The sequence below is a fragment of the Crinia signifera genome, chromosome 3 (genome assembly GCF_055691185.1).
Source record: "Crinia signifera chromosome 3, ASM5569118v1, whole genome shotgun sequence".
Lineage (NCBI taxonomy): Eukaryota > Metazoa > Chordata > Amphibia > Anura > Myobatrachidae > Crinia > Crinia signifera.
In genome coordinates, this window is record NC_139219.1 from 242,318,016 (window position 1) to 242,340,638 (window position 22,623).

At 42.0% G+C, this 22,623-nt stretch overlaps 1 protein-coding gene across 1 annotated transcript in view; it reads right to left on the reverse strand.

Moving 5' to 3' along the window:
• FNDC3B (fibronectin type III domain containing 3B) overlaps positions 1-22,623 on the reverse strand; it is a 348,736-nt gene that overhangs the window by 20,484 nt on the left and 305,629 nt on the right. The window contains exon 23 of the mRNA XM_083177748.1: positions 6,739-6,951. Coding sequence (XP_083033874.1) covers positions 6,739-6,951 — 213 coding nt within the window. The remainder of the gene's footprint in view (positions 1-6,738; positions 6,952-22,623) is intronic.

Below are 22,623 nucleotides of genomic sequence, written 5' to 3' on the forward strand. Positions count from 1 at the left end.
CGGCAGCCCAGATACTACATAAGTACCCAATTATATCTATATTGCTTGTTGAGTTCAATGAAGGACTATTTATTTCTACCGAATATAAAAATAAAATAGTATTGCCCTAATATTAAGAGAATTATTAATGCTATTTACATCTTAACTGCTGGGAAAACCACAAAAAAAAACCAGCTAGCTGTTGTACTCTGTAAGCACTAATAGGAAACATTATTTCATCCAGTGACATTTCACCAGAGGATGTTGAGGTTAAATACATGTCATGTTGTCCTTTCTTTATTCCTGTATACTCATCCCATAAGAAGCCCTATACAGAGAACAGTCAGGTGCTCTGTTTAAAATGAGGTCTATGCACAGGACATGTAGGCATCCACTAAGGTTGTAAAAAAAGGAGATTATTTACACATCAAAGGAAATGATTCTTCAGTGAGGGCAGGTCAAATTTGGAATTATCTGCCAGAAAAGGTGATGGCTGATTCAATTAATACATTTAAGAAAGGGTTAGACAAATCTTTACTAGAGAAAGACATCGAGGGATAGAACTGTTAATTATAATGGGAAGTCCAGTAAGGTAAATATCAGCTGTAGAGCAAAGGGAATGCTGGTGAAGGGATATTATAGTATAAATACAGGGGGTGCAGGCTGTGTAACAGCACTAACCAGCGTGTGCTGAGTGGGGGAGAGAGGCCGTGCTGCTGCGGCAGCCTCTTCCCTCTACTCCCACTGCCCGTCTCTGCAGTGGGGGAGGGGGCAGGACCCAGGCCTCTCCATAAGACCCGGGCCCCTTTATAAAGTACATGCCCCCCCTCCTCGCCGGCATTGAATACAACACAATAAACAGACTCCCTTAAGTGGACCCTTAACCCCTTGAGTGGTGGGTTTTCCTGGGGCAGGACACACCTACCCGGGCAGGTTTGTCCTACCCCAGAAATACTCACCACAGAAGGGGCAGCTGCTGCCTTCTGCAGCAGCCCCTGCTTCCCTGGGGCTGCTGTTGTTTCCGGCTGCTTGGAGCTGTTCGGGGCAGCTTGGGGGGGGGGGGGGGGGGGGAGTGGTCTTTGGATGCCCAAACACACGAACTGCAGAGCGCGGCTTAACCTCCGAGAGTGGCGACGGGGAGGTTCGGTAACAGGGGCAGTGATGGTGAGGATCAAGAATAATGGGTGGGGGATCAGCAACTGTGGAGATGGTGGTGTGCCAGTGGTTTTACTTTATTTCTCGGGAGAGCCCGCTCCTGCAGCGCAGCTCAGGCTGAGAAATTTCCAGGCATACCCTACCGAAGGGGTTAAAGGCCTATAATGGTCCATTACGATCAGACCTGTGGCAACAGGTTTGATTGAAACACTTGAATTCAATAATTAACAGGTGTTAATTCAATTTGTCCCCTTTTTTCAGCTGTCCGGGAAAAAAAAAAGAGGACATTTTCAATCCTTGTGTATTCAGTTGACGGCACTTTCGTCCATTTTGAAGACTTTTTTTAACCAATGTATTTTCACTTTTTTGGGGGATTGAAATGGTATCTGTGAAAACAGACTAAAAACCAGGCGAAAACGCCCACAATTTCGACAAAAACACATGTGAGTAATTCATTGGTGCACATATTTTTTTGACCGTAATGAAATTCTCTCCTAGGTGAAAAGTCACTTTAACTGAATAGATCGAAATGAAACCTAAAAACATTGAAAAGTGACGATTTTGTGCCTACGGTAGGCAAAAATTTTGGCACTAATTGAATCCCATTTTAGTGTTCTAAACTAGTGGTTCCCAACCCTGGTCCTCAAGTACCCCCAACAGTGCATGTTTTGCAGGTCTCCACACAGAATCACAGGTGCTATAATTAGCTCCACCTGTGGATCTTTTCAAATGTGCCTGAATAATGAGTGCATCTGCCGGGTGACCTGGAAAACGTGCACTGTTGGGGGTACTTGAGGACCAGGGTTGGGAACCACTGTTCTAAACTGTTTTGGAAACATATCGGCAACTTGTCCTCATTTTAATGAATGGATACCATAGCAATAAAGTCAGGTTTTTGTAGTCATTTGTTATTGTCCAACTGAGCACATCTGGGACTTTGAAAACTCAGCTAGGCGCCTATAAGATTAACATTTGTCAGTTGTATAATGTCTGCGTGCTCTAATATATGTTATCTATTTTACTCTCCTTTTCTACATTTCGGAATACAGATATAGCATCTAATTTATGCAAACATTGTTCAGTGATACAATTAGATGAAATTGGATTACAAATTTAAATAAGCAGCATTATAAATCATACTATTGGTTCTCACAGACAATACATAAAGCCAATCTAATCACATAACATGAGACTGCATGCAGTCTACATCCACCACACACAGACACGGTCTATGAAATTCAGCAAAAGCGATTATAAATATTAAGACAGCAGCTCAAAACCTATATTAAATATGAATAATACATTATAATACAGAAACATTCATCTATATTTCACAATTCACATATACATGCATGTGTACATATGCATATACAGACAGCCCTGCATATGCTAATAAAAGTAAAGCTAAAGATTCCATGCTTATAGTGCCACCATGGCCATGCATACGATGAAGCCTACGGCACAAGACTATTTTGCTATGTGCAGGACTGTAAAGCTGAGCAAACCATTATAACAAATGGTTTCTATCTATAATCTGCTTAGTAATGATGTCGGGCACATCAGTCCTGTCAGATTCCAGAATTCCAGGCTTGTACACTAGTAATAAGCACACTGCTAATTTGCGTTGTGTTATTTCCTCTATTTCATACACCAGAGTCAATGGGTGGCATTTAATAGAATGCGATTTTTAGTAACTTTTCAAAATCGCCCATTATCGCACTTTTTAAAATCACATTTTTTGCTGCAAATTCGCATGTGCTGCGCATTCCGGCCAAAAAAGTGCAATTAAGTGCGATAATGGGCAATTTTTAGCCATGAAAACGGGAGATGATTAGTCATGAAAATGTGTGAATTTGAGGAAATGTGTTAAAAAAAATGGTGTGAGGTCCCCCCTCCTGAGTATAACCAGCCCCGGGCTCATAGAGCCGGACCTGGTTCCAAAAATATGGGGGACAAAAAGCCTAGGGCCCCCCCGTATTTCTTAAACCAGCCCCAGACTCTTGGACCAGTCCTGGTTCCAAAAAATCTGGGGGTCCCCCATATTTTGAAACCAGCACCGGGCTCCAACAGCCCACGGTGTCATGCCACAGCCGGGGGACACTTTTTAAATAAGGTCCCCCAGGCCGAACCATGAGCACCGTAGCTGGTCAGCCTTAGACAGGGTTCCTGGGGGAGTGGGGACCTCCCTTCTCCAGAGCCAGCTCACCCTGCACTGACAGCGAATTCGGAAAACCGTGCGATTACGGATGTTTTTTGACTACAAATTGCACAAATCACATTTTTACATCTCATTAAATGTCACCCAATGAATTATTTCTGAGCCTGCTCTTTAGGAGAGTTTAGGAAGTGGAAAAAAACCACATTATTTTATAACAATATTTACAGGACATTAAGTGCGGGATGTATTAAAATACATCGCAGCCCTTCGCCGCCCCCCCGCCGCGATGCTGCCGCATATGTACTAACATATGCGGCTGGCATCGTGGTGCGGTGACGGAGGCCCCCCGCGATACCTGTACACTGGTGTGCGGGGGGTCTCCGTCACCTCCCTGCCGCCACGCTCTCCCCTCACGCCGGGGACAGCTATGCATGCTGTCCCCGGCACTTCCTCCTCCCCCTGCAGCCGGAAGGATGTCCAGCTGCTTCACTAGGGGGAGGCAGGGCTTACCTTCCGGGGTCCAGGAGGACCCTTCAGGAAGGTAAGCCAGAGGGGGGGGTCGGCGAGGCGGCGGGTGGCGAAAAGAAGCCCATAGGCTTCTATAGGGTATCGCCACCCAAAGGTGGCGATACCCTTCACTGCGGTATCATTTTTGATACATAGGAAAATGCGGTAAAACCGGGGTTTTACCGCATTTTCCATTTGATACATCTCGCCCTAATACTGAGTTTTATGTTAGGCGAAATAACAAACTTGCTTTCACCTTTACATTAGGGACCCAAATTTATGTCCTGATATTGTCAGGGCATTGTACTGCGCAGACTTCTGGACCCCATAAGGAGGAGGCTAACTGAAGTAACCGCTAATAACCCTTTCTCATAAAAAAACAAAAACAAATTACGCATCAAGCTTTTCGATCCGGTAATTTGCCGGTCAACGCGGCTCCTTTTCTTATGTGAAAGGGACAACCCGGATGAAAATTCCTGGGCCTATCATCAAATTACCAGGTAGAAATGCTTGACCAGGTAATTTGCTTTTCTGTGTGAAACTAGAAAGTGGTAGAGAATCACGAAACACCCGATTATTATACAAGTGAGCATGTACGACACATTAGACAAATTGCTAAAAAAAATTGTGCACGTATAGGTGGCACTTTCTTTGAATGGTAAGACATGTCGTCTAAACTTTACAAAGGACTTAAATCTACACAACCAGCCATGTATTGAGAGGAAAAGAAATAGGCAAAGCGACAAACAAAACCGTATTTTTTTTTTTATAACAATCCATATTGCAATTAAATGCTGTACAGGGGTAATATGCAAAGAAACAGCCTATATTTACACTAATATTGTAATGTAATGCATTACAATTACTATTTTCAACTGGTGCCATTATATATCTTTATAAAAAGATAAATGTTTATCGTATTGGTTCATGTATACAAATTATAAAAAAAAACTATTAACTACAAAGACTTTAAGAGGTCGTTAGGACTGTACAGCAGCAGCTAATGACACACTCATGATAAAGACCACTGATCAGTAATTACAGCACGCATCCACCTGGCCTCCCTTAACACAAAGTCTCATTCTAGTCAACAGCTATCTGAAATTGTGATATTTATCCATCAATAAAAGTAACCTGGGCACTTTAGTCAATGGTATTTCAATTTATGGGCATGAGGGTTAGAACTGCACAACAAATATATTTGTGCCTGAATAGTGACTTCTTATGTAATGTTCCCTAATTGCCCAGTTAATGTGATTGTATTGTACTCCATCATTTGGCTGGATAAAGTTTCCTGGGCACTGAATTCAGCATGTATATTTAATAAACATGCGCTTCCTTTTAACTGAGCTCAAGGGTGTAACTAGCATAGGTGCAAGGGGTGCAGCTACTATGGGGCCCAGAGCTGAAGGGGGCCCATCTTTACTGTTTAAGTAATGTTTTACACACATTTAACACCATCAGTTGCTAAATAGGGGGCTCTTAAAAACTTTTGTTACGGGGCCTAGGAATATCTAGTTACGCCACTGACTGAGCTGCTTTGTAATAGTAACACAATATATAATAATATATATACAATATAAAATAAAGCATATTTCTAATATAGGGGCAGATGTATATATTGAGGCAAAGCAGGAAGTATTATAGCGGCGCGGTAAGTGCCGCTATGATGGCACTTATCATGCCGCTATAATACTTCCTGCTTCGCCTCATTAGCGAGGCGAAGCAGGAAGGGACATCGACAAGACACCAGCCGGCTGCACTGGGCATGCGCGGGATCTCGCTTCTCACGCGAGATCCCCACCGCAGCCCAGAGCTAACAACAGGGACAGCGCTGTCCCTGCTGTTTAGATAGGGCTTCGCCAGCCTGCTGCTGGCGAAGCCAAAACCGGAAGCTGACCATTCATACATTCGGCCTGCTATTATTTAGATAGCAGTGCCGATATGTCCTTTACCGCACGCTGGCTCAATCATACACGGGGGAGAAGCGGTATAGTGCACATAACATGCGCTGATACCCCTTCTCCCCCATAACGATCATTCATACATCTGCCCCATAATTTGATAAGAGAACAGACATTAAGGGTGATACAAGTACTTCTGCACTATTTACTAACCAGGACTCTCCTTTTAGAGTCTACCTCTATTAGTATGGCACAACTGCGACCAGCTCTGCAGCATCCCCATAGCAGAAATTCGTGTTCCTGTGTTTTTGGTTTATGAACAACAGCAGAGCCACATTTGATACTTGTGAATGGAAAAGTCCAGATAGCAATCTCACAATTTTCCTAAGTGCTTATAGGACAGTGTGTAAGAAAATAGTCTTTGTGGGGAAAAAAATAGTTTTTTAGGATGATTAAGGCTACACAAGCCAATATGTAGGCAAACATTTACATCTGCCACTTAAAATAGCTGTGAAGGGGATATAGGAACAGTTTTGGTTAGTGGCCCTGCTCCACCTACTCTCCACAGTAACAGTAGTCTCAGCTAGGAATTGGAGAGTAACATCAGGAAAGAAACAGCTGCACAGCACCAAATAACAGGGGAGGAACAAGATCCTTATAAAGGTTATAATGCGCTTGCAGTGACTGCAATTATATAGATATCCCTTCTCTGTATGTAATCTAGCATGGATGGCTGGCTAAATTCCTGCCAGCCAGATCTTTCCTGTGCATTAGCAAATTAGCCACACAAATGCTGCCCAGAAACACCAATTTCATGGATAGAGAGGTCCGGCAACATACGGAGTGAACTGGCCACTCTGCTATCTTCCGTCAAGGTGCAGGATGCGTGTCCTTTGCATTTGCATTTTATGGTGCATATGCACTGTGCAATCCGGAGGATGTGTCCCTCACATGATCAGACCCAGTATTGTTAATTTGATATTTTAAGGCAGAACAATTCACTAAATCACTAAAGATGAATACTGATATATGTACCTTTTATTTTTGTCCTCTATTTGTAGGATAAACATGACATCATCTGACGCTTGACACTTGGTGCTACTTTCTCCCCATTTTAACTTGAGGCTTTGTGGTCCAGCAGCTGCACACTCAAGCCGAGGAGGCAAAGGTGGAAGGGGGCTTGTTTTCGCATTGATTGTATGGCTGAAGGGCCCGGCCCCAATCTCATTCACTGCTTGGATCCGGATTCTGTAAGAGAAACGGCATAAAGATATTAGGCAGGAGATCACAGCTTGAGAAAATGTACTTGGGAACGGAGACGGCAGGATCTAATTCAATTGTACAAATAAGACTGTTCCATTTTCTAAATAACCATTTTACTTTTAGCGTTTAATTTTACACTGATCCAGAATTTGAATTTCTGTATAATACAGGCGGGAAATGTCTTGTTGCATTTAGTGTCTAAATACATTGGTAAATCAGTGTAGTATATAAACAATGTTACAACCCTGGGAACAGGAGGACGTAAACTGTTTAGACAACGTTTCATGTAAACCACAATATATTAGAGTTAACATCATTCTCCCAAACTATGAGACGTGTTATTCCTCAGCCTGCTGAAATTCCAGAAACAACTTCTGTATACGGAACGGTACGGTATTCTACAGTTAGAGGAAAACTATACAACTAGATAAAGAAGGCTGCAGCTATTTACATACCTCACACTAAACATTCTCTCTTTTTTTATACAGTAGGTTACTATTACAATAAGTAGCCATCTTTCTGCAGTGGAACCCAGTGCTGCTGTACCATCTCCCATGGAACTATTGTTTATTATTGCTATTTGCTCAATTCACTGTGTTAAAATTGTTGATATGTGGTTACAGGTTTAGTAATTTATTTTCTTTACTGAGGCAAATGAGAACAAAACAAACAACTAGTATAGTATAGTAAGTAAGGATAATGATGAAGATACAAACAGTACAAAACACATCATCCATTAGAAACCTAACAAGGCACAAACAAATACTACAAATGAAATACATAAATCAGTGGCCTAGGGACCCTGGTCTGTGAATAGGCTCTTGCAGGGGTGCCCTGGGTTGGTGGTCCAGGATCAAATCAAATTAATTATGGTCAAGGTAATATGCAGAATCAGTGCATAATTGTACAGCAACACATAACTGATCCTAAGGATGACATGTAGGTGAAATTTACTTTATTTAATATTTTTCCACATTTATCATTAATAAAGCACTTTTATGCTAGAAATGAACAAAATGATGATCCTCTAGGGTGCTCTGTGTTAAGACAGATTGGGAACCACTGAGATAAATGTTCTGAAAGGAACAGGAAGAGGATAAATCCCAATTTCATAATATATGCCTATATATATATATATATATATATATATATAGCATACTTGGGTAGATGTGGCACTCACGTCACTGGTACAATAAACGACACGTAGTCATAGTACTTGATCAACGTTTCGGTAATTTATTTTACCGTCTTCAGGATATGACATACAGTAAATACACTCACCTTATATAACATGAACACCCCGTGCAAACACCACGCTGGAAGCCGCGCGCCACACTCGCCGTCAAAGCCTGAGGGCGGGGGCAGCGTGCGGTGCGCCAGGACGCACAACGGCGTCTCCTAGCAACCAGCCACCAAGACGTACGGAGACAAGGGACGCCAGCCGGTATCCCCAGCAACCGTCAGTCATTATAAACAAATACAAAACATTATAATACACAGAGAAGCATATAAGTATCAAAAAATTACAAAAATACAAAATCACAATATCAAAATACAATATTATCATAGCAATATAATTTAAGGAGCAACAGATACTCATGATTGTAGGAGAAGAAGATTTAGAAAAAATTCAAGAACTCTAATGATTGTAATATCAAAAAAAGCCATTATAAGAACTCATTATAGGAGATCATTATAAGAAACAGGACAGTGATAAATATTCATTTAGCCCTTTAGGGCTGATAGTGTTAAGATGATGAATCCAATAGCTTTCTCGTTTAAGCAAAGCTAAGTTACGATCCCCCCCACGTCTTAATGGGGCTACCCAATCAATCATCCGATACTTTAAGCTAGACAGTGGGTGTTTAAAAAGTGCAAAATGTCTAGCGACAGGTTGTTCGCTGACCCCACTAAGTATAGCAGCTTTAATTGCAGACCTATGTGCAGCCATACGGTCCTTAAACCTACATTGCGTCTTGCCAATGTAGGATAAGCCGCATGGGCACAAGATCTGATAGACAGTGTAGGTAGAATTACAGTCTAAAGAATACTTGATACGATACGGTTTTCCAGTGTGTGGGTGGGGAAATACATCACCACTGATCATAAATTTGCAGGTGGCACATTGGCATTTAATGCACCCCAATTTTTTTCTCAAAAAAGATTTAACGGGTTCTTTGCCCATCCCTGTTACATCAGCTTTAACTAGTAGATCGCGTAAATTACTGTTTCTCTTAAAACAGGGCATAATGGCATGGTTCTGTAACCCCAATGCTTTATCGGTCTGTATCATTGGCCAGGATTTTTTGATAATACTGGTAATTTGTCCAGATTGACAATTAAATTTAGAAACAAACGGTAATTTGTTAACCAAAGATTTTTTGGGATGTTGCTTTAATAGATCCACTCTAGATAGTGCCAGGGCTTTTGTTTTATTTTTCAATAGGGACGATCTATCGTAGCCCCTTACACAGAATTTGTCAATCAATAAATCTATTTGGGCACATGACACAGATGGGTCACTATTTATGCGACAAATGCGCACCATCTGTGAATAAGGCAACCCCAACTTAAGTTTCTCAGGATGACAACTTGACTTGTGGAGAAAAGTGTTTCTATCAGTCAATTTCGTGAACACAGATGTAGAAATAATACCCCCAGTACAAGATACAGATACATCAAGGTAGCTTATCTGTGATTGGCTCATAGTGGCAGTAAGTTTAACTGTGCTATCGGAAGCATTATGACGATCCAATACATCAAGAAAGGCTTGTTTAGAGCCCGTCCAGATTAAAAACAGGTCGTCGATGAAACGTGAATAAAACAAAATGGATGAGCCAATAACAGAGTCAGAGAAAAAGATATCATGTTCAATGCCAAACATAAAACAATTGGCGTAGCTGGGGGCCACGGAACTCCCCATGGCACACCCAGCTACTTGTAGGTAAAATAACCCGTCAAATAAAAAGTAATTTTTAGTCAACACAAATGTCAACAATTGCAACAGAAATTCAATGAACGCAGCTGTCAAATCTGAGTTAGACACCAAGATTCTCCGCACAGCCTGGATACCGAGGGTGTGGGGTATGATGGTATATAGGCTTGTGACATCGACACTCACAAGCCACGCCCCCTCAGGTATAACACCCACGGTACCCAGTTTGTTAAGGAACATAGTGGTGTCCAACAAAAAGAATTGATTTTGCTGAATGAGTGGCTGCAAAATAGTGTCTAGTAAGACAGATGAAGGCTGTAATAGCGACCCTCGCGCCGAAATAATCGGGCGTCCAGGAGGGGGGATAATACCCTTATGCACCTTGGGAAGGGTGTACATAAGTGGTATTACAGGGAACTCAGGTATCAACACATCAAATAAATCATCATTTATAATACCACTATCCTTACTGTAAATAAGAAATTCAAGCAATTCACGTTTAAATGCTGAAGTAGGATCACCTTTTAATGGTATATAAGTCAACACATCACTCAACTGACGCATAATTTCGGCTTTATAGGCAGGTAAGTCTTGCAAAACAATGGCTCCGCCTTTGTCGGCGGGCCGTATGACCAAGTTCTCATTATTAGTCAAAAGCCTTAATGCGTTACTCTCATGTTCGTTGAGATTAGAGAACATTTTTTCTTTCGTCTTAATCACCTGTTTAACCCCCAGATCGATCATACGTCCAAAAGTTTTAATGGACGCATTTAAAGAGCCAGGGTCAAAAGTAGAACGTTTCTTAAATTGTTTCAATGCAGATGGGATAGTCGGAATAGCTGCAGTAGTAGAATCAGTCGACACAGTCGGTATTTTATTGTTATAATGTTCCTTTAAACGCAACTGACGCATCAGTCTGTACTCCTCTATCTGCCAGTCTAAATCTTTAGCTGGCTTTGAAGGAACAAAGGAGAGTTATTGTTATAATGTTCCTTTAAACGCAACTGACGCATCAGTCTGTACTCCTCTATCTGCCAGTCTAAATCTTTAGCTGGCTTTGAAGGAACAAAGGAGAGGCCTTTGTTCAGCAGACTGATTTCTGATGCAGAAAGTTCATATGAAGAAAAATTGAAGATTAAATCTTCTGCGGTAGCGGTGGTTTTTGACCCCTGCCCCTGCCTCTTCCTTTGTCCCCCCCGTCTGGTGCGTCTCTCTGACCAGTTGGATTTTTTCTGGTGACTCGTGGGGGCAGATCTAAAGGGACACGTCGATTTCTATTGTATTTCTTAGTAGGATTGTCAGACCCGCTTGCTGAGCTAAACTGCTCAGAGGAGGATTCTGTCTCAAAGCGGTCACGATTATATCTGGCACGATTAGGTCGATTAGATCGATTGAAGTTGCGACGACCATCTTGATTACCACCAATCAGCCATTGATACACACGGTGATATTCGTAGTCCAATTCAACCTTGAGTAATTTTTCTTTTTTGAATTTGATTAATTCACGTTTATAGCCGGCAATCTGTTGTGCCAATTTATCCATCCAATCAGTCTCTTTATCGGATGCAAGGCTTGGTAGATGTATAGACTCAAAGGTTTGGATTTTCTTTTGTATGGAAGCAAGTTCTTTATTGGACTGGTCAATGACTAGTAATATCAAGTCATAGGAGCAACGATTTAATATTCCCACCCACTTTTTACAGAAGACTGGGTTGGTTTATTGGAGGCACCCGCCCAAGTATTCCTGGTTATCTGAGTGCCGGACTACTACCACTTATATATATATATATATATATATATACATATATATATATACACTGTATATATATTAGGGCGGAGTGAAACAAATGAAATTGAGTAATTCAAAATCGGCTAGTGTGGAAAAGTTGTGACTTGACTTGAATAAGAAACGTGCAAAAGCTTTTTGATCTGAGTCAACATCTTCTGTTCTGGCAAGAGGCCTGAAGTTTCACTTTTTTGGTGAAAATGACGATCTAGTTAAAATTATGTCATGCTGTCTTAGAGTGGTTTATTAATATACTTTAGCTTAGTAAAATAAAGTACGAGCTTGTCCTAGTGCAAAGTGACTGACTTTGGCGAGAGAAAAAATCCCTGATAAATGACCCATTTTTGTGGTTTCAATTGTGAATATGGTGTTTTCTCCGGAACGTGTTTTTATTTTTTTATTTTTATTTTTGTGAGAGAATGCTCTGTAATTGATGTGATCAGGAAAAGAAACTTGGTGAAAAAAACATGGTAAATCCCTTTTGTTTGCCTTTAATAGAATAGTGCAGCTATGTGTCTTCTAATGTCCAACAAACTCTTTACTGAATGCTCCATTAAGTTCAGTAACAATGCATTACACTCTGTTCTTTAGGTGCAGGATTTAAAAAACTTCTGTTTATAATGTTTAGTGATATTTAAAATGATACATTAAACAGTTTACACTGTTACGTGTAATACTTATTGTAACAGTTACTGTTTTTCAATAACAGACTGCAACAATTATTTCTTATTAGCAAGATCTGACAATCAGACACTCTTATTGATAAGACACTATGGGGCAGATGTATGAAAGATCGTTATGGGGGAGAAGGGGTATCAGCGCACGTTATGTGCACTATACCGCTTCTCCCCCATGTATGATGGAGCCAGCATGCGGTAAAGGACCTGATCGCAGTAAAAATTTGTTCTCAAAATGGGCAAAAAAATGCTATGCGCCCCTGTCCTTTACCACACACTGGCTCCATCATACATGGGGGAGAAGTGGCATCAGTGCACATAACGTGCGCTGATACCCCTTCTCCCCCATAACGCCCAGTCATACATCTGCCCCATTGTGTCTTATCAATAACAGTGTCTGGTTGTCAGATCTTGCTAATAAAAAATAACTTGTAGTCTGTTATTGAAAAACAGTAACTGTTACAATAAGTATTAAGGTGCCCTACACGGTCCGTTTAACGGATCCGTTCGGCACTTAATTAGCACGCATCGCATCGGATCGCATCCCTAGTGCATGCAGTGTGCATGCACTGTGATCCGATGCGATGTGTACCTAGTACAAAAAGTATGTGCAGCACATACTTTTTGTACAGTACTATGTGATGCGCGGGAGCGCGCATCGCATAGTACTAAACGGAGCCGGCGAAAACGGACCGTGTATGGGCTGCATTACAAGTAACAGTGTAAACTGTTTAATGTATCATTTTAAATATCACTAAACATTAGATGTATTTGTTTATTACATCATAATACAGTTCAACGTATTTAATTGTTAATATATTGGCTTATCTTTGGCATAACTATATGCCGTAATGCAGCCCATTCATGTTCCCAGCATAGGGGATGCAAAACTGTTTTTTAAACAAATAAACTAATAAACAAATAAACAGAAGTGTTTTAAATCCTGCACCTAAAGAACAGAGTGTAATGCATTGTTACTGAACTTACTGGAGCATTCAGTAAAGAGTTTGTTGGACATTAGAAGACACATTAGGTGCACTACTCTACTAAAGGCAAACAAAAGGCATTTACCCAGTTTTTTTTTCCAGCAAGTTTCTTTTCCTGATCACATCAATTACAAAGCATCCTCTCCCAAAAGAAAAAAAAACACGTTCCGGAGAAAACACCATATTCACAATTGAAACCATGAAAATGGGTCATTTATCAGGGATTTTTTCTCTCGCCAAAGTCGGTCACTTTGCACTAGGACAAGCTTGTACTCTCTTTTACTAAGCTAAAGTATATTAATAAACCACTCTAAGACAGCATGACATAATTTTAACTAGATCGGAGCATCTTCACAGTTTTCGTCATTTTCACCAAAACAGTGAAACTTCAGGCCTCTTGCCAGAACAGAAGATGTTGACTCAGATCAAAAAGCTTTTGCACGTTTCTTACTCAGGTCAAGTCACAACTTTCCCACACTAGCCGATTTTGAATTTCTCAATTTCAGTTTTTTCACTCCGCCCTAATATATATATATATATATATATATATATATATATATATATATATATATATATATATATATCAGTATAGAGAGCACTCACCAGTCTTCAGATAAGATGCAAGTAAAAGGCTTTTAATACATCACCAAGGTTTCATGCAGATGGTCGACGTTTCGAGCCTCGCAGGGCTCTTTGTCAAGACACGCAAACAGGATGGGTCACAGCCCCAGAAGTTCTGTGACCCATCCTGTTTGCGTGTCTTGACAAAGAGCCCTGCGAGGCTCGAAACGTCGACCATCTGCATGAAACCTTGGTGATGTATATTAAAAGCCTTTTACTTGCATCTTATCTGAAGACTGGTGAGTGCTCTCTATACTGATATATATTGTGGCTGTACCCCCTCCTGGACTGTAGCCTGAGTTTGGCACCCCAGCAGTTGTTCCATGAAGGTTGAGTGTGCCGGTTCCACAAATCTCTCTCTCTCTCTATATATATATATATATATATATATATATATATATATATATATATATATATATATATATATATATATATATATATATATATATATATATATATATATATATATATATATATACACACACACACACACACACACACCACTAATAGAAATATTTGAGATATACACACACACACGCGCAGCAGTGTGGGGGCAGTGGTACTCATGGGAGTTGTTGCAGAAAAAGCCACTTTGAAGTTTCCGTTAAAAGTTTCAGTCATAGAACTTTATCAAGAACATAAAGGTCTTTGACCGAAACATTGGACAGGAACTGGCTCTCTAGTCTATTTTTCTGCAACAAGTCCTGTGAGTGCAGCTCCCCCACTGCTGTACATGAGGACTCATCCTGTGCAGAGGGCAAGTAGACATATTTATACGTGGCGTGATGTGCGGTGGTGGCTGTGCAAGGAGAGGCAATGCCATACACTGCAAGCGTCAGCCGAGAGGGGGAGTGAAGGAGTCCTAGCTGCTGGGAAGGAGGGAGAGCATCATGCTGCCAGATGGCCAGCTAGGATAGGTTGAAAGGGATCAGATTTTATATACTGTAGATCCCAAAATAAAGCCTCCTTTTTTATCCATTAGATCAATAATCACAGAGGTGAGCCCCGTTTTGCCCTTTCCCTGCACTACACTACAATGCTACCAGCTCCACCCCCACCCTTGCATGAAATGGATTCTGCTGTTAAAGATTTTACAGTGGCATCCAATCACAGCTGCAGCATCTCTCTCACAGTGAGCATGCACCCTCCCCTTATTTTCTGTGAATGACGCTGGTGTGCGTGCCAGCGTCATTTACAGCAGCGCCACAGAGGAGAGCACAGAAAAAAGAGGAAAGTGAAGGTTGGGGTTGCTGCGGGTGGGGGAAGGGGTGTTGGAGGTGCCATGGGTGGGGGGTGCCATGGGTGGGGGTGTTAGGGGGTGCCTCAGATGGGAGAAAAAGTGAAAGTAAGATATGTAGGCAAAAGCAATCTCTGCATACAGAGCCTACCCTGTGTTATATGACTGTTGCGGGTCACTGAGGTCTGAGTGTATGCCGCCGCCGGCCGGAGACTGGAGGGGATCCTGGGGTCACATCGGCAACACGGGTTCCTCCAAGCTGCGAAGTGTTAGAGTAGGGGGTGGCCATCGACCATCAATGATTTTAAATCATCAATGGTTTATGGCCAATGTTGAACACTTTTGCCATTGATGTGGGAGAACCAGCTGGTTTCCCTACATCGATGGCAAAGGAGAACCGATGTTTCTGTTTTTTCTTTTCGATGTGTCAGGACACTGAGCATAGCTCCGCCCTGACGCCAGGAAGCCCCACCCCCACATTCTGCTTGGCCCACGGGGCATTCCGTCAAATAATAATGGATAACCATCGATAGCTAAAACTATCAATGGTTATCCATCACATAATTTATGGCTATCGATGGCTGGTTGCAGAATCACCATCGATGGTGGCTGCACCAATGGCCATCCCTATCTTGGAGCAGCCAGCACAGGGCCTTAATAGCAGGTTGAGTGACATGTTACGGGGGCGGGGCCACATGCTGTGCTCCTTGCTGCAGTGACTCTGGACTCCCGCAAGCAGCTGAAGCGGGGAGTGAAGAAGCACTCCAGTTTGCGGGGTAGCATCAGAATTTTGCAGGAGGGTAGCAAGTCTGCAGAGCTGGGCTATCACTGGGTGCAGGGGAGATGGGGGACTGGAAACAGCTTGTGTGTCATAGTAGCTGCTCCCCCTGCACCCATGGTAGTTTCGCCACTGCCTTATGTCAAGAAGCAAAACGAGCTGTTAAATTTGTCCTTAATATTGTGGCTGTCAATTTGCCCAACATTTTTAATAGATTTATTATAGTATTTTAAAGATTTATTGTTAAATGTCAGCTCTATTATACATAGAACATCATTATTTTCCCACTGTCACTACTAAACATACACTGCTACAGACCTTACTTGCTGTTCAACCCTGAAAATATCTGACCTCTTGAAAATGCCATAAATATATGAAAAGTACTATTCCTGACCCAATAATATAAACATGGCCAAGAGAAGTCTAGGGCTCATATACCAGAAAATTAATCAACAGGATGACATGAGAAGGAATTGATACGATCATTCCCAGATGATTAACCCATTTATTCTTTCATGCTCCTCAAAGGAGCCAGAATATCATGTTAACCAAATGAAACAATAAAAAATATGGTCTAAGTAATTGCACAACAATATTCCAAATCATGTAGAGAATGCAGTTGGACTAAACAGAAGAGTTGTGGCAGTACGGATGGTGTATTGGTTAGCAATACTGCCTCACAGCGCTCAGGTCATGGGTTCCATTCCCACCATGGCCCTAACTGCGCAAAGTTTGTATATTATCTCCATGCTTGAGTGGGTTTTCTCTGGGCACTCCGGTTTCCACCCTAGAATGTCTGTGTGTGCATGTTCATGTGGTAGGGAATATAGATTGTAAGCTCCACTGGGGCAGGGACTGATGTGAATGTTCAAATATTCTCTATAAAGCGCTGCGGAATATGTGTGCACTATATAAGAAACTGTTAATAAATAAATAATAAATAGTTCTCTAGAGCAACAAACAGTTCACATTTTCATACGTCCCAACTGTCCCGTATATCGCGGGAACGTCTGTTTTTTACGTCGTTATCGCATCCCGCTGGAGCTGGCATTGTCCCGCGGTACGGGGAGGGGGGTGGCAATTGGGAGTCCCTCCTGTCACCCATGAATAGACACTGGGGGCATAGCCAGCAGGTGCTGAGGGCACAGCCAGCAGCTCACGGAGCTGCTGGGCATGTCCCACAGCAGCGAAAATGGGCCTGCTAGGCCACGCCTCCAAAATTTCACTGTGCACCGCAGGCGTATGGACTGTCCCTTCTTCCAAGCACGAAATTTTTGGGAGGTATGCATTTTCCAGACCATCCATCAGGTGCACAGGTGCAGTTATTAATCAGTGACATTTATAAAGTTCCAGAGGTGGAGGCTAATTACTTCAGTACTTGTGTAATATCTGGGCCCCCAATGCGATTGATTGTATGCCTTAACTTAAGGCATACAATCAGATGCGATGGACGCGATTTTTTGGAAAAATCGCGTCGATCGCATCGCATGAAACCAAATCGCATGCGATGCGATGGACGTGATTCTTCCATAGGATTCAATGTTAAATGGTCCTGTTCATACCCCCACTATCCAAGTGGGCATTGAGTTGATTTTATATAGTGTGGCAAGCCCCGCGAGGGGACACGGATTACTTAAAATGTATTCCGCATCCCCGCACGGGGTTCGCTGCGCTTCAGGCAGGGGCGGATTTAGGGGTGAGGGCGCCCGTAGGCACAACATTAATGGCCGCCCCCCTGCCTAATTGTATTATTTTTATTGATTAGTTATATGCCCTCATTTAATGATTGTCAATTTAATATAATAATAAAAAAGCCAACAACTGTAACATTTTCTTTTATTATGTATACTAAGTAGGACAGTTTACAGGGGAAGTATCTGCATGTCCTATTCATTTACACTCTATTTAAGATGGAATATGGTACAGTACAGTGGCTATTTTGCAGTTACTGCTACATTTCAGGCTGATAGTACTATCACCATGCATCCAAGTGCCACCCCCAAACATGTGCCACCCCTAGGCACGTGCCTAATGGGAAATTTGGCACTGGCTTCGGGCTTGGTGGCTCGCTGCACTTGCCACGCTATATAAAATCAACTCTATGCCCACTTGGATAGTGGGGGGTATGAACAGGACAATTTAACATTGAATCCTATGGAAAAATCGCGTAGATTGCATCGCATCGCATGCGATTTGGTTGCATGCGATGAACTTAATTTTTCCGACCCGATCAAAAAGTCGGGCGCCCAGATATTACACAAGTACCATTACTTCACTAGTGATTCTGTGAGGTGAGCGGGAAAACATTAAGTGTTGGTGGCAATAAAGGACTGGACACCACAGTATATAGCGGTTAAACAAAAAGCCTAGCAGGTGAGCAGCCAAACTAATCAAATGTTCTCATTGTGCTCCAAAAATCTATTGCCAGCCAAATAAAACATTTTTTAAAAGGTACTTAAGACAATATGTTATTGGACAGTCAGTACTTTAAAAAAAAGTGTTATCTCTACAAACCAGCGAGAATATATTGTTTTTCATCCACTTAACAGTTCAATGAAAACACTTACAGTTGGCCACTGTTATATAACATGATTACTCACAGGATTTTACAAGTAAACCGTGGAATTGAGGTTTCTAGGTCTTCAGAAGTCAATGTATTCATCTATATTCATATGGTCTGCATTAAAATATGTATTTAGCTGCCTAATTTATTCTAATTACCACTGTTTGTAATAAACAATATTTATCTATACAAAGCTAAAGTGCTTAAATGGCATATGGTTTCAGGGGACTCTGTCGGTTGATCGACAGCATGTTGGTCGACAGTCATTAGGTTGACATGCTGAAAGGTCGACATGGGACAAGATCGACACAAGCATTAGGTCGACGTGCGCACGGTCCACAGTCAAAAGGTTGACATGCCCGAAGCATGGCGAGCGCAGTCAGCCATGCGAGGGGACGCGGTGCTACGTTTCAGTGTCCATGTCGACTGGGTCAAAAAAACAGTGAAAAACCCCATGTTGACATTTGACTGTCGACCTTGCCCATGTCGACCTAATGATTGTGTCGGCCTAATGACCTGTCGACCTTGTCCCATGTCAACCTAGAACCATGTCAACCTTTCAGCATGTCGACCAACATGCTGTAGACCTAATGATCCACACCCGGTATCAGCAACCTCTGACTGACAGTAATTGAACTACAACTCCCAGTATATTTCTTCAAGGATTGCACGATATTTGTTATGCAACATTGTTTCTAAAAGTTTAACATTCATCTCATATGACATAATTCTGTAACATTAGGCTCAGCCAAGACAACATCGGATTGTGCAAATGCCTTCATCAATGCCCCATTCAATTTACAGTACAGAGACAAGAGATATGGCTAGTGACCTAGGGGTATTTTTACAAGGGTTGATTTTCATCGATTTAATATCAATCTACTAACAGTGAAAAAATGAATAGCAAAAACCATCTGTTAGTAAATGTAATTTAGTCATAGAAACATATCAAGATCAATTTAAAATTGAAAAAAAAATGACCTTTAGTAAATATACCCCCCTACTCTCCCACAGGTCTGGGACAGTTCCACAAAATTCTGGATTTTTCCTGGATAATATGGAAGAATAGGCATGTACGTTATTTACAATGAATCTCCATACTCATCTTTTTGTGAATGAATGTGTACTACCAAGTAATAGATGCATTATTAATAATGTTTTCATAAATCTGTTCATCTTCAAAAATTCCGAAAGATTATTCTTTTAACAATCATTAATAATTAAAAGTTTAAAGTTTAAAAAATAAGTCTGTGAAAACTGAATACATTACCAAGTAGAATTATAGTCTCAAACTTAAGTGATCAATACGGGGGCACAACTTTACACATTCGAAGGTATTCATGCTTATGTTACACTAGAGGTCATGCCCACATGATAATGTAACACCCAATGAGAGAACATCCATCTTGTGAAGATCTAGACTGCCCTCAAATGCCCATCCCGCCCCCCCATCCCCATGAAGACACCTCTCTATTACTGCTGTTCGCTACCTGTCAAAGTTTCTAACAAGCCAAAACAGTCTAGTTTTTTGGAGTCTCCAGAATCCGAATAGCCTCAAATGGGCCAACTACACGGGGATATTTGCTGAGTATTCTGAGCGATGCCAGATGTGTGCTGAGCGATCTGTTGGGGCCAGCGTTCTCCGGTGAGAACACTGGCCCTGACCAATTAATATCCAGCATGCTGGATATTAAGCGCCGGGCAATAGCAATGTACGGTGCAGCGCATCACTATCGTTACGGCCCCTTACACACGGAGCCATGTAGGGGATTTTCCTAAATGTTCTAGTGAGATCGCTTAGAAAACGCCCTGAAATCGCCCCGTGTGTAAGCCTCATTACTCAGAGTTCTAGATCCACTTAAATTGGATACTAAATTATAAAGATAACAAAAAAGTGGCACGGTATTCTAGTTCGAATTGCTGTTACATATTGGTATTACTCCTATGAGTGACTGAATAAATGAATCCAGCAAATAGCCCTATGGTTGGTGGTAAATTGGCCCTGCACAGAAGAGACTTAACCCAGCACTATTGATTGTGTTTATTAGGGTGGCCAATCCCAGGATCGGGATCGTCTGGATCCTGGAATTTGGCACCCAAAACTCCAGGATTTCAATCCTGGGAGTTGAGTTTCCATTCCTGGGATTGGACTGCGCATGTTCCCGATGCCCGGCCTGCAGGTCTGCACAGCGTGATGATCAGATGTCACGTTGCGCAGGCTGAACAGCTGCTCTCCCAGCCCATCACTCCCTGGCTCAGCTCCCAGACGCGCCTCCAGCTCCCCGGCACCCAGCCACAGACAGTAGAACTGCTACCTGGTTAGGCTCCCAGCTACCCTGCACCAGGCTCACAGCTGCCTGCCCGCACAGCTCCCCGGCTGCTCCTGCCCACACCATAAAGGTAAATATGCGGGGTATTTAAAAATAAAATTGGTACTTGTGTACTAGCACGGCGCCCATCGCATCGCAGACCATAAGGCATGCGATGGTATGCGATTCGATGTTACGCGATGGCAGCCGATGTTATACAATTTTAAATTGTATACCATCGAATTGTATGGCATTGTATGCCATTCTTTTGCATATACAATGGTATGCGATTTAAAATTGTATAAGCACCCTAAAGGGTTTTCCCATGTTAAAAGTGGCCCCTATAAGTAAATTAAACGTGGTGGGTGCTTACTATGTTAAAAGCACCCCCAACGGCATCCCCACTATCAACGCCAACCTAAAGCGTGGCGAGCTTCGGGCTCGTTGGCTTGCTGCGCTCGCCACACTATATAAAATCAACTCCACGCCGACGTGGATAGTGGGGGTATGAAAAGGTCGGAGGATGCGTACCGCCGCCCCTCATGGGCTTGCTGCGCTCGCCATGCTTCGGGTTGGCGTTCATAGTGGGGGGGTGTCGTGGGGGTGCATTTAACATTGTAAGCCCCCATTAGGGTGCTTATACAATAAAAATTCGTATAGGGCTTATACAATTTAAAATCGCATTGCATCGTAGTTCATCGGGTGTATGCCATGTGATGCGATTATATGTCGTGCGACCTAATATCGTGTATGCCGTGCTAGTACACAAGTACCATAACATTTTATTAGGGAAGCCTGGGATCCTGGGATTTGGCACTTTTCAATCCTGAATTCCGGGATTTAAAAAAATGCCCCGGGATTCCCTGGTGTTTATGCCTAAAATATAAAAAGGCAATGCTATTTACTAGCTTTGTTTAGCTAGCAAAAGCATTGCCCGTTTAAATTTTGGGCATAAACAGGGCATAAGCATCTCGCCAGGCGGAAATCCTACCCAAGCCTCCTCTACCACCCCCTATGAAGCGCCCGCATTGCATCACCCCCCCGTGCGCTGGCTGCGCGTGCGGGGGGGATTGTGATTCGATGCGACCGTGGCATGGAGCGGGTGAGCGCCGGGGTGGCCCTCCACCCGCCTGGGGCGCTCCAGTGCATTGCACCGGCCCTGGGCATAAACACCATTGAAAGTCCCAGGTTTTAGAATATAACATTTAGTAAATAAAAACTCCTAAAGCTCTACACATGCATAAGCGCTGCGGAATATGTATGCGTTATATAAGAAAGAAACTGTTAATAAATAAATTATAAATAAATTATATATTAACTGCAAGCTAAATATATTTATATCTTCTATAACAAAAAAACACCCCAAGAAAACCCAAATGATTTCTGTCCGCCCCTTGTTGTCAGACACCAGTCCCACATGTCATCCACAGTGAAAAGACCAATTAAAAAATAGCACTACCCACTTGGTTGGCGCGGCAGATAGTACAGTACAATAAGGATGTCTTCCTCATAGAAACTCTTAATTTTGTGATAGGCCAGCCCAGATTGTAAACATTTATAGATCGCAAAAATAAAAAATCATTATTGTATGCATATTATTTAATTAAAACCTACACCTAAAATCCTGTATTTCGTATTTTTTAAATGGATAATTAATGCGAAAGTTCAACTACAAATAATTCCCTTGTGCTACTCATAATAACAATAATAAAAATCATTTTATATATATAGCGCTCATTTGCAAACAAATTGCCAATTTTACTTT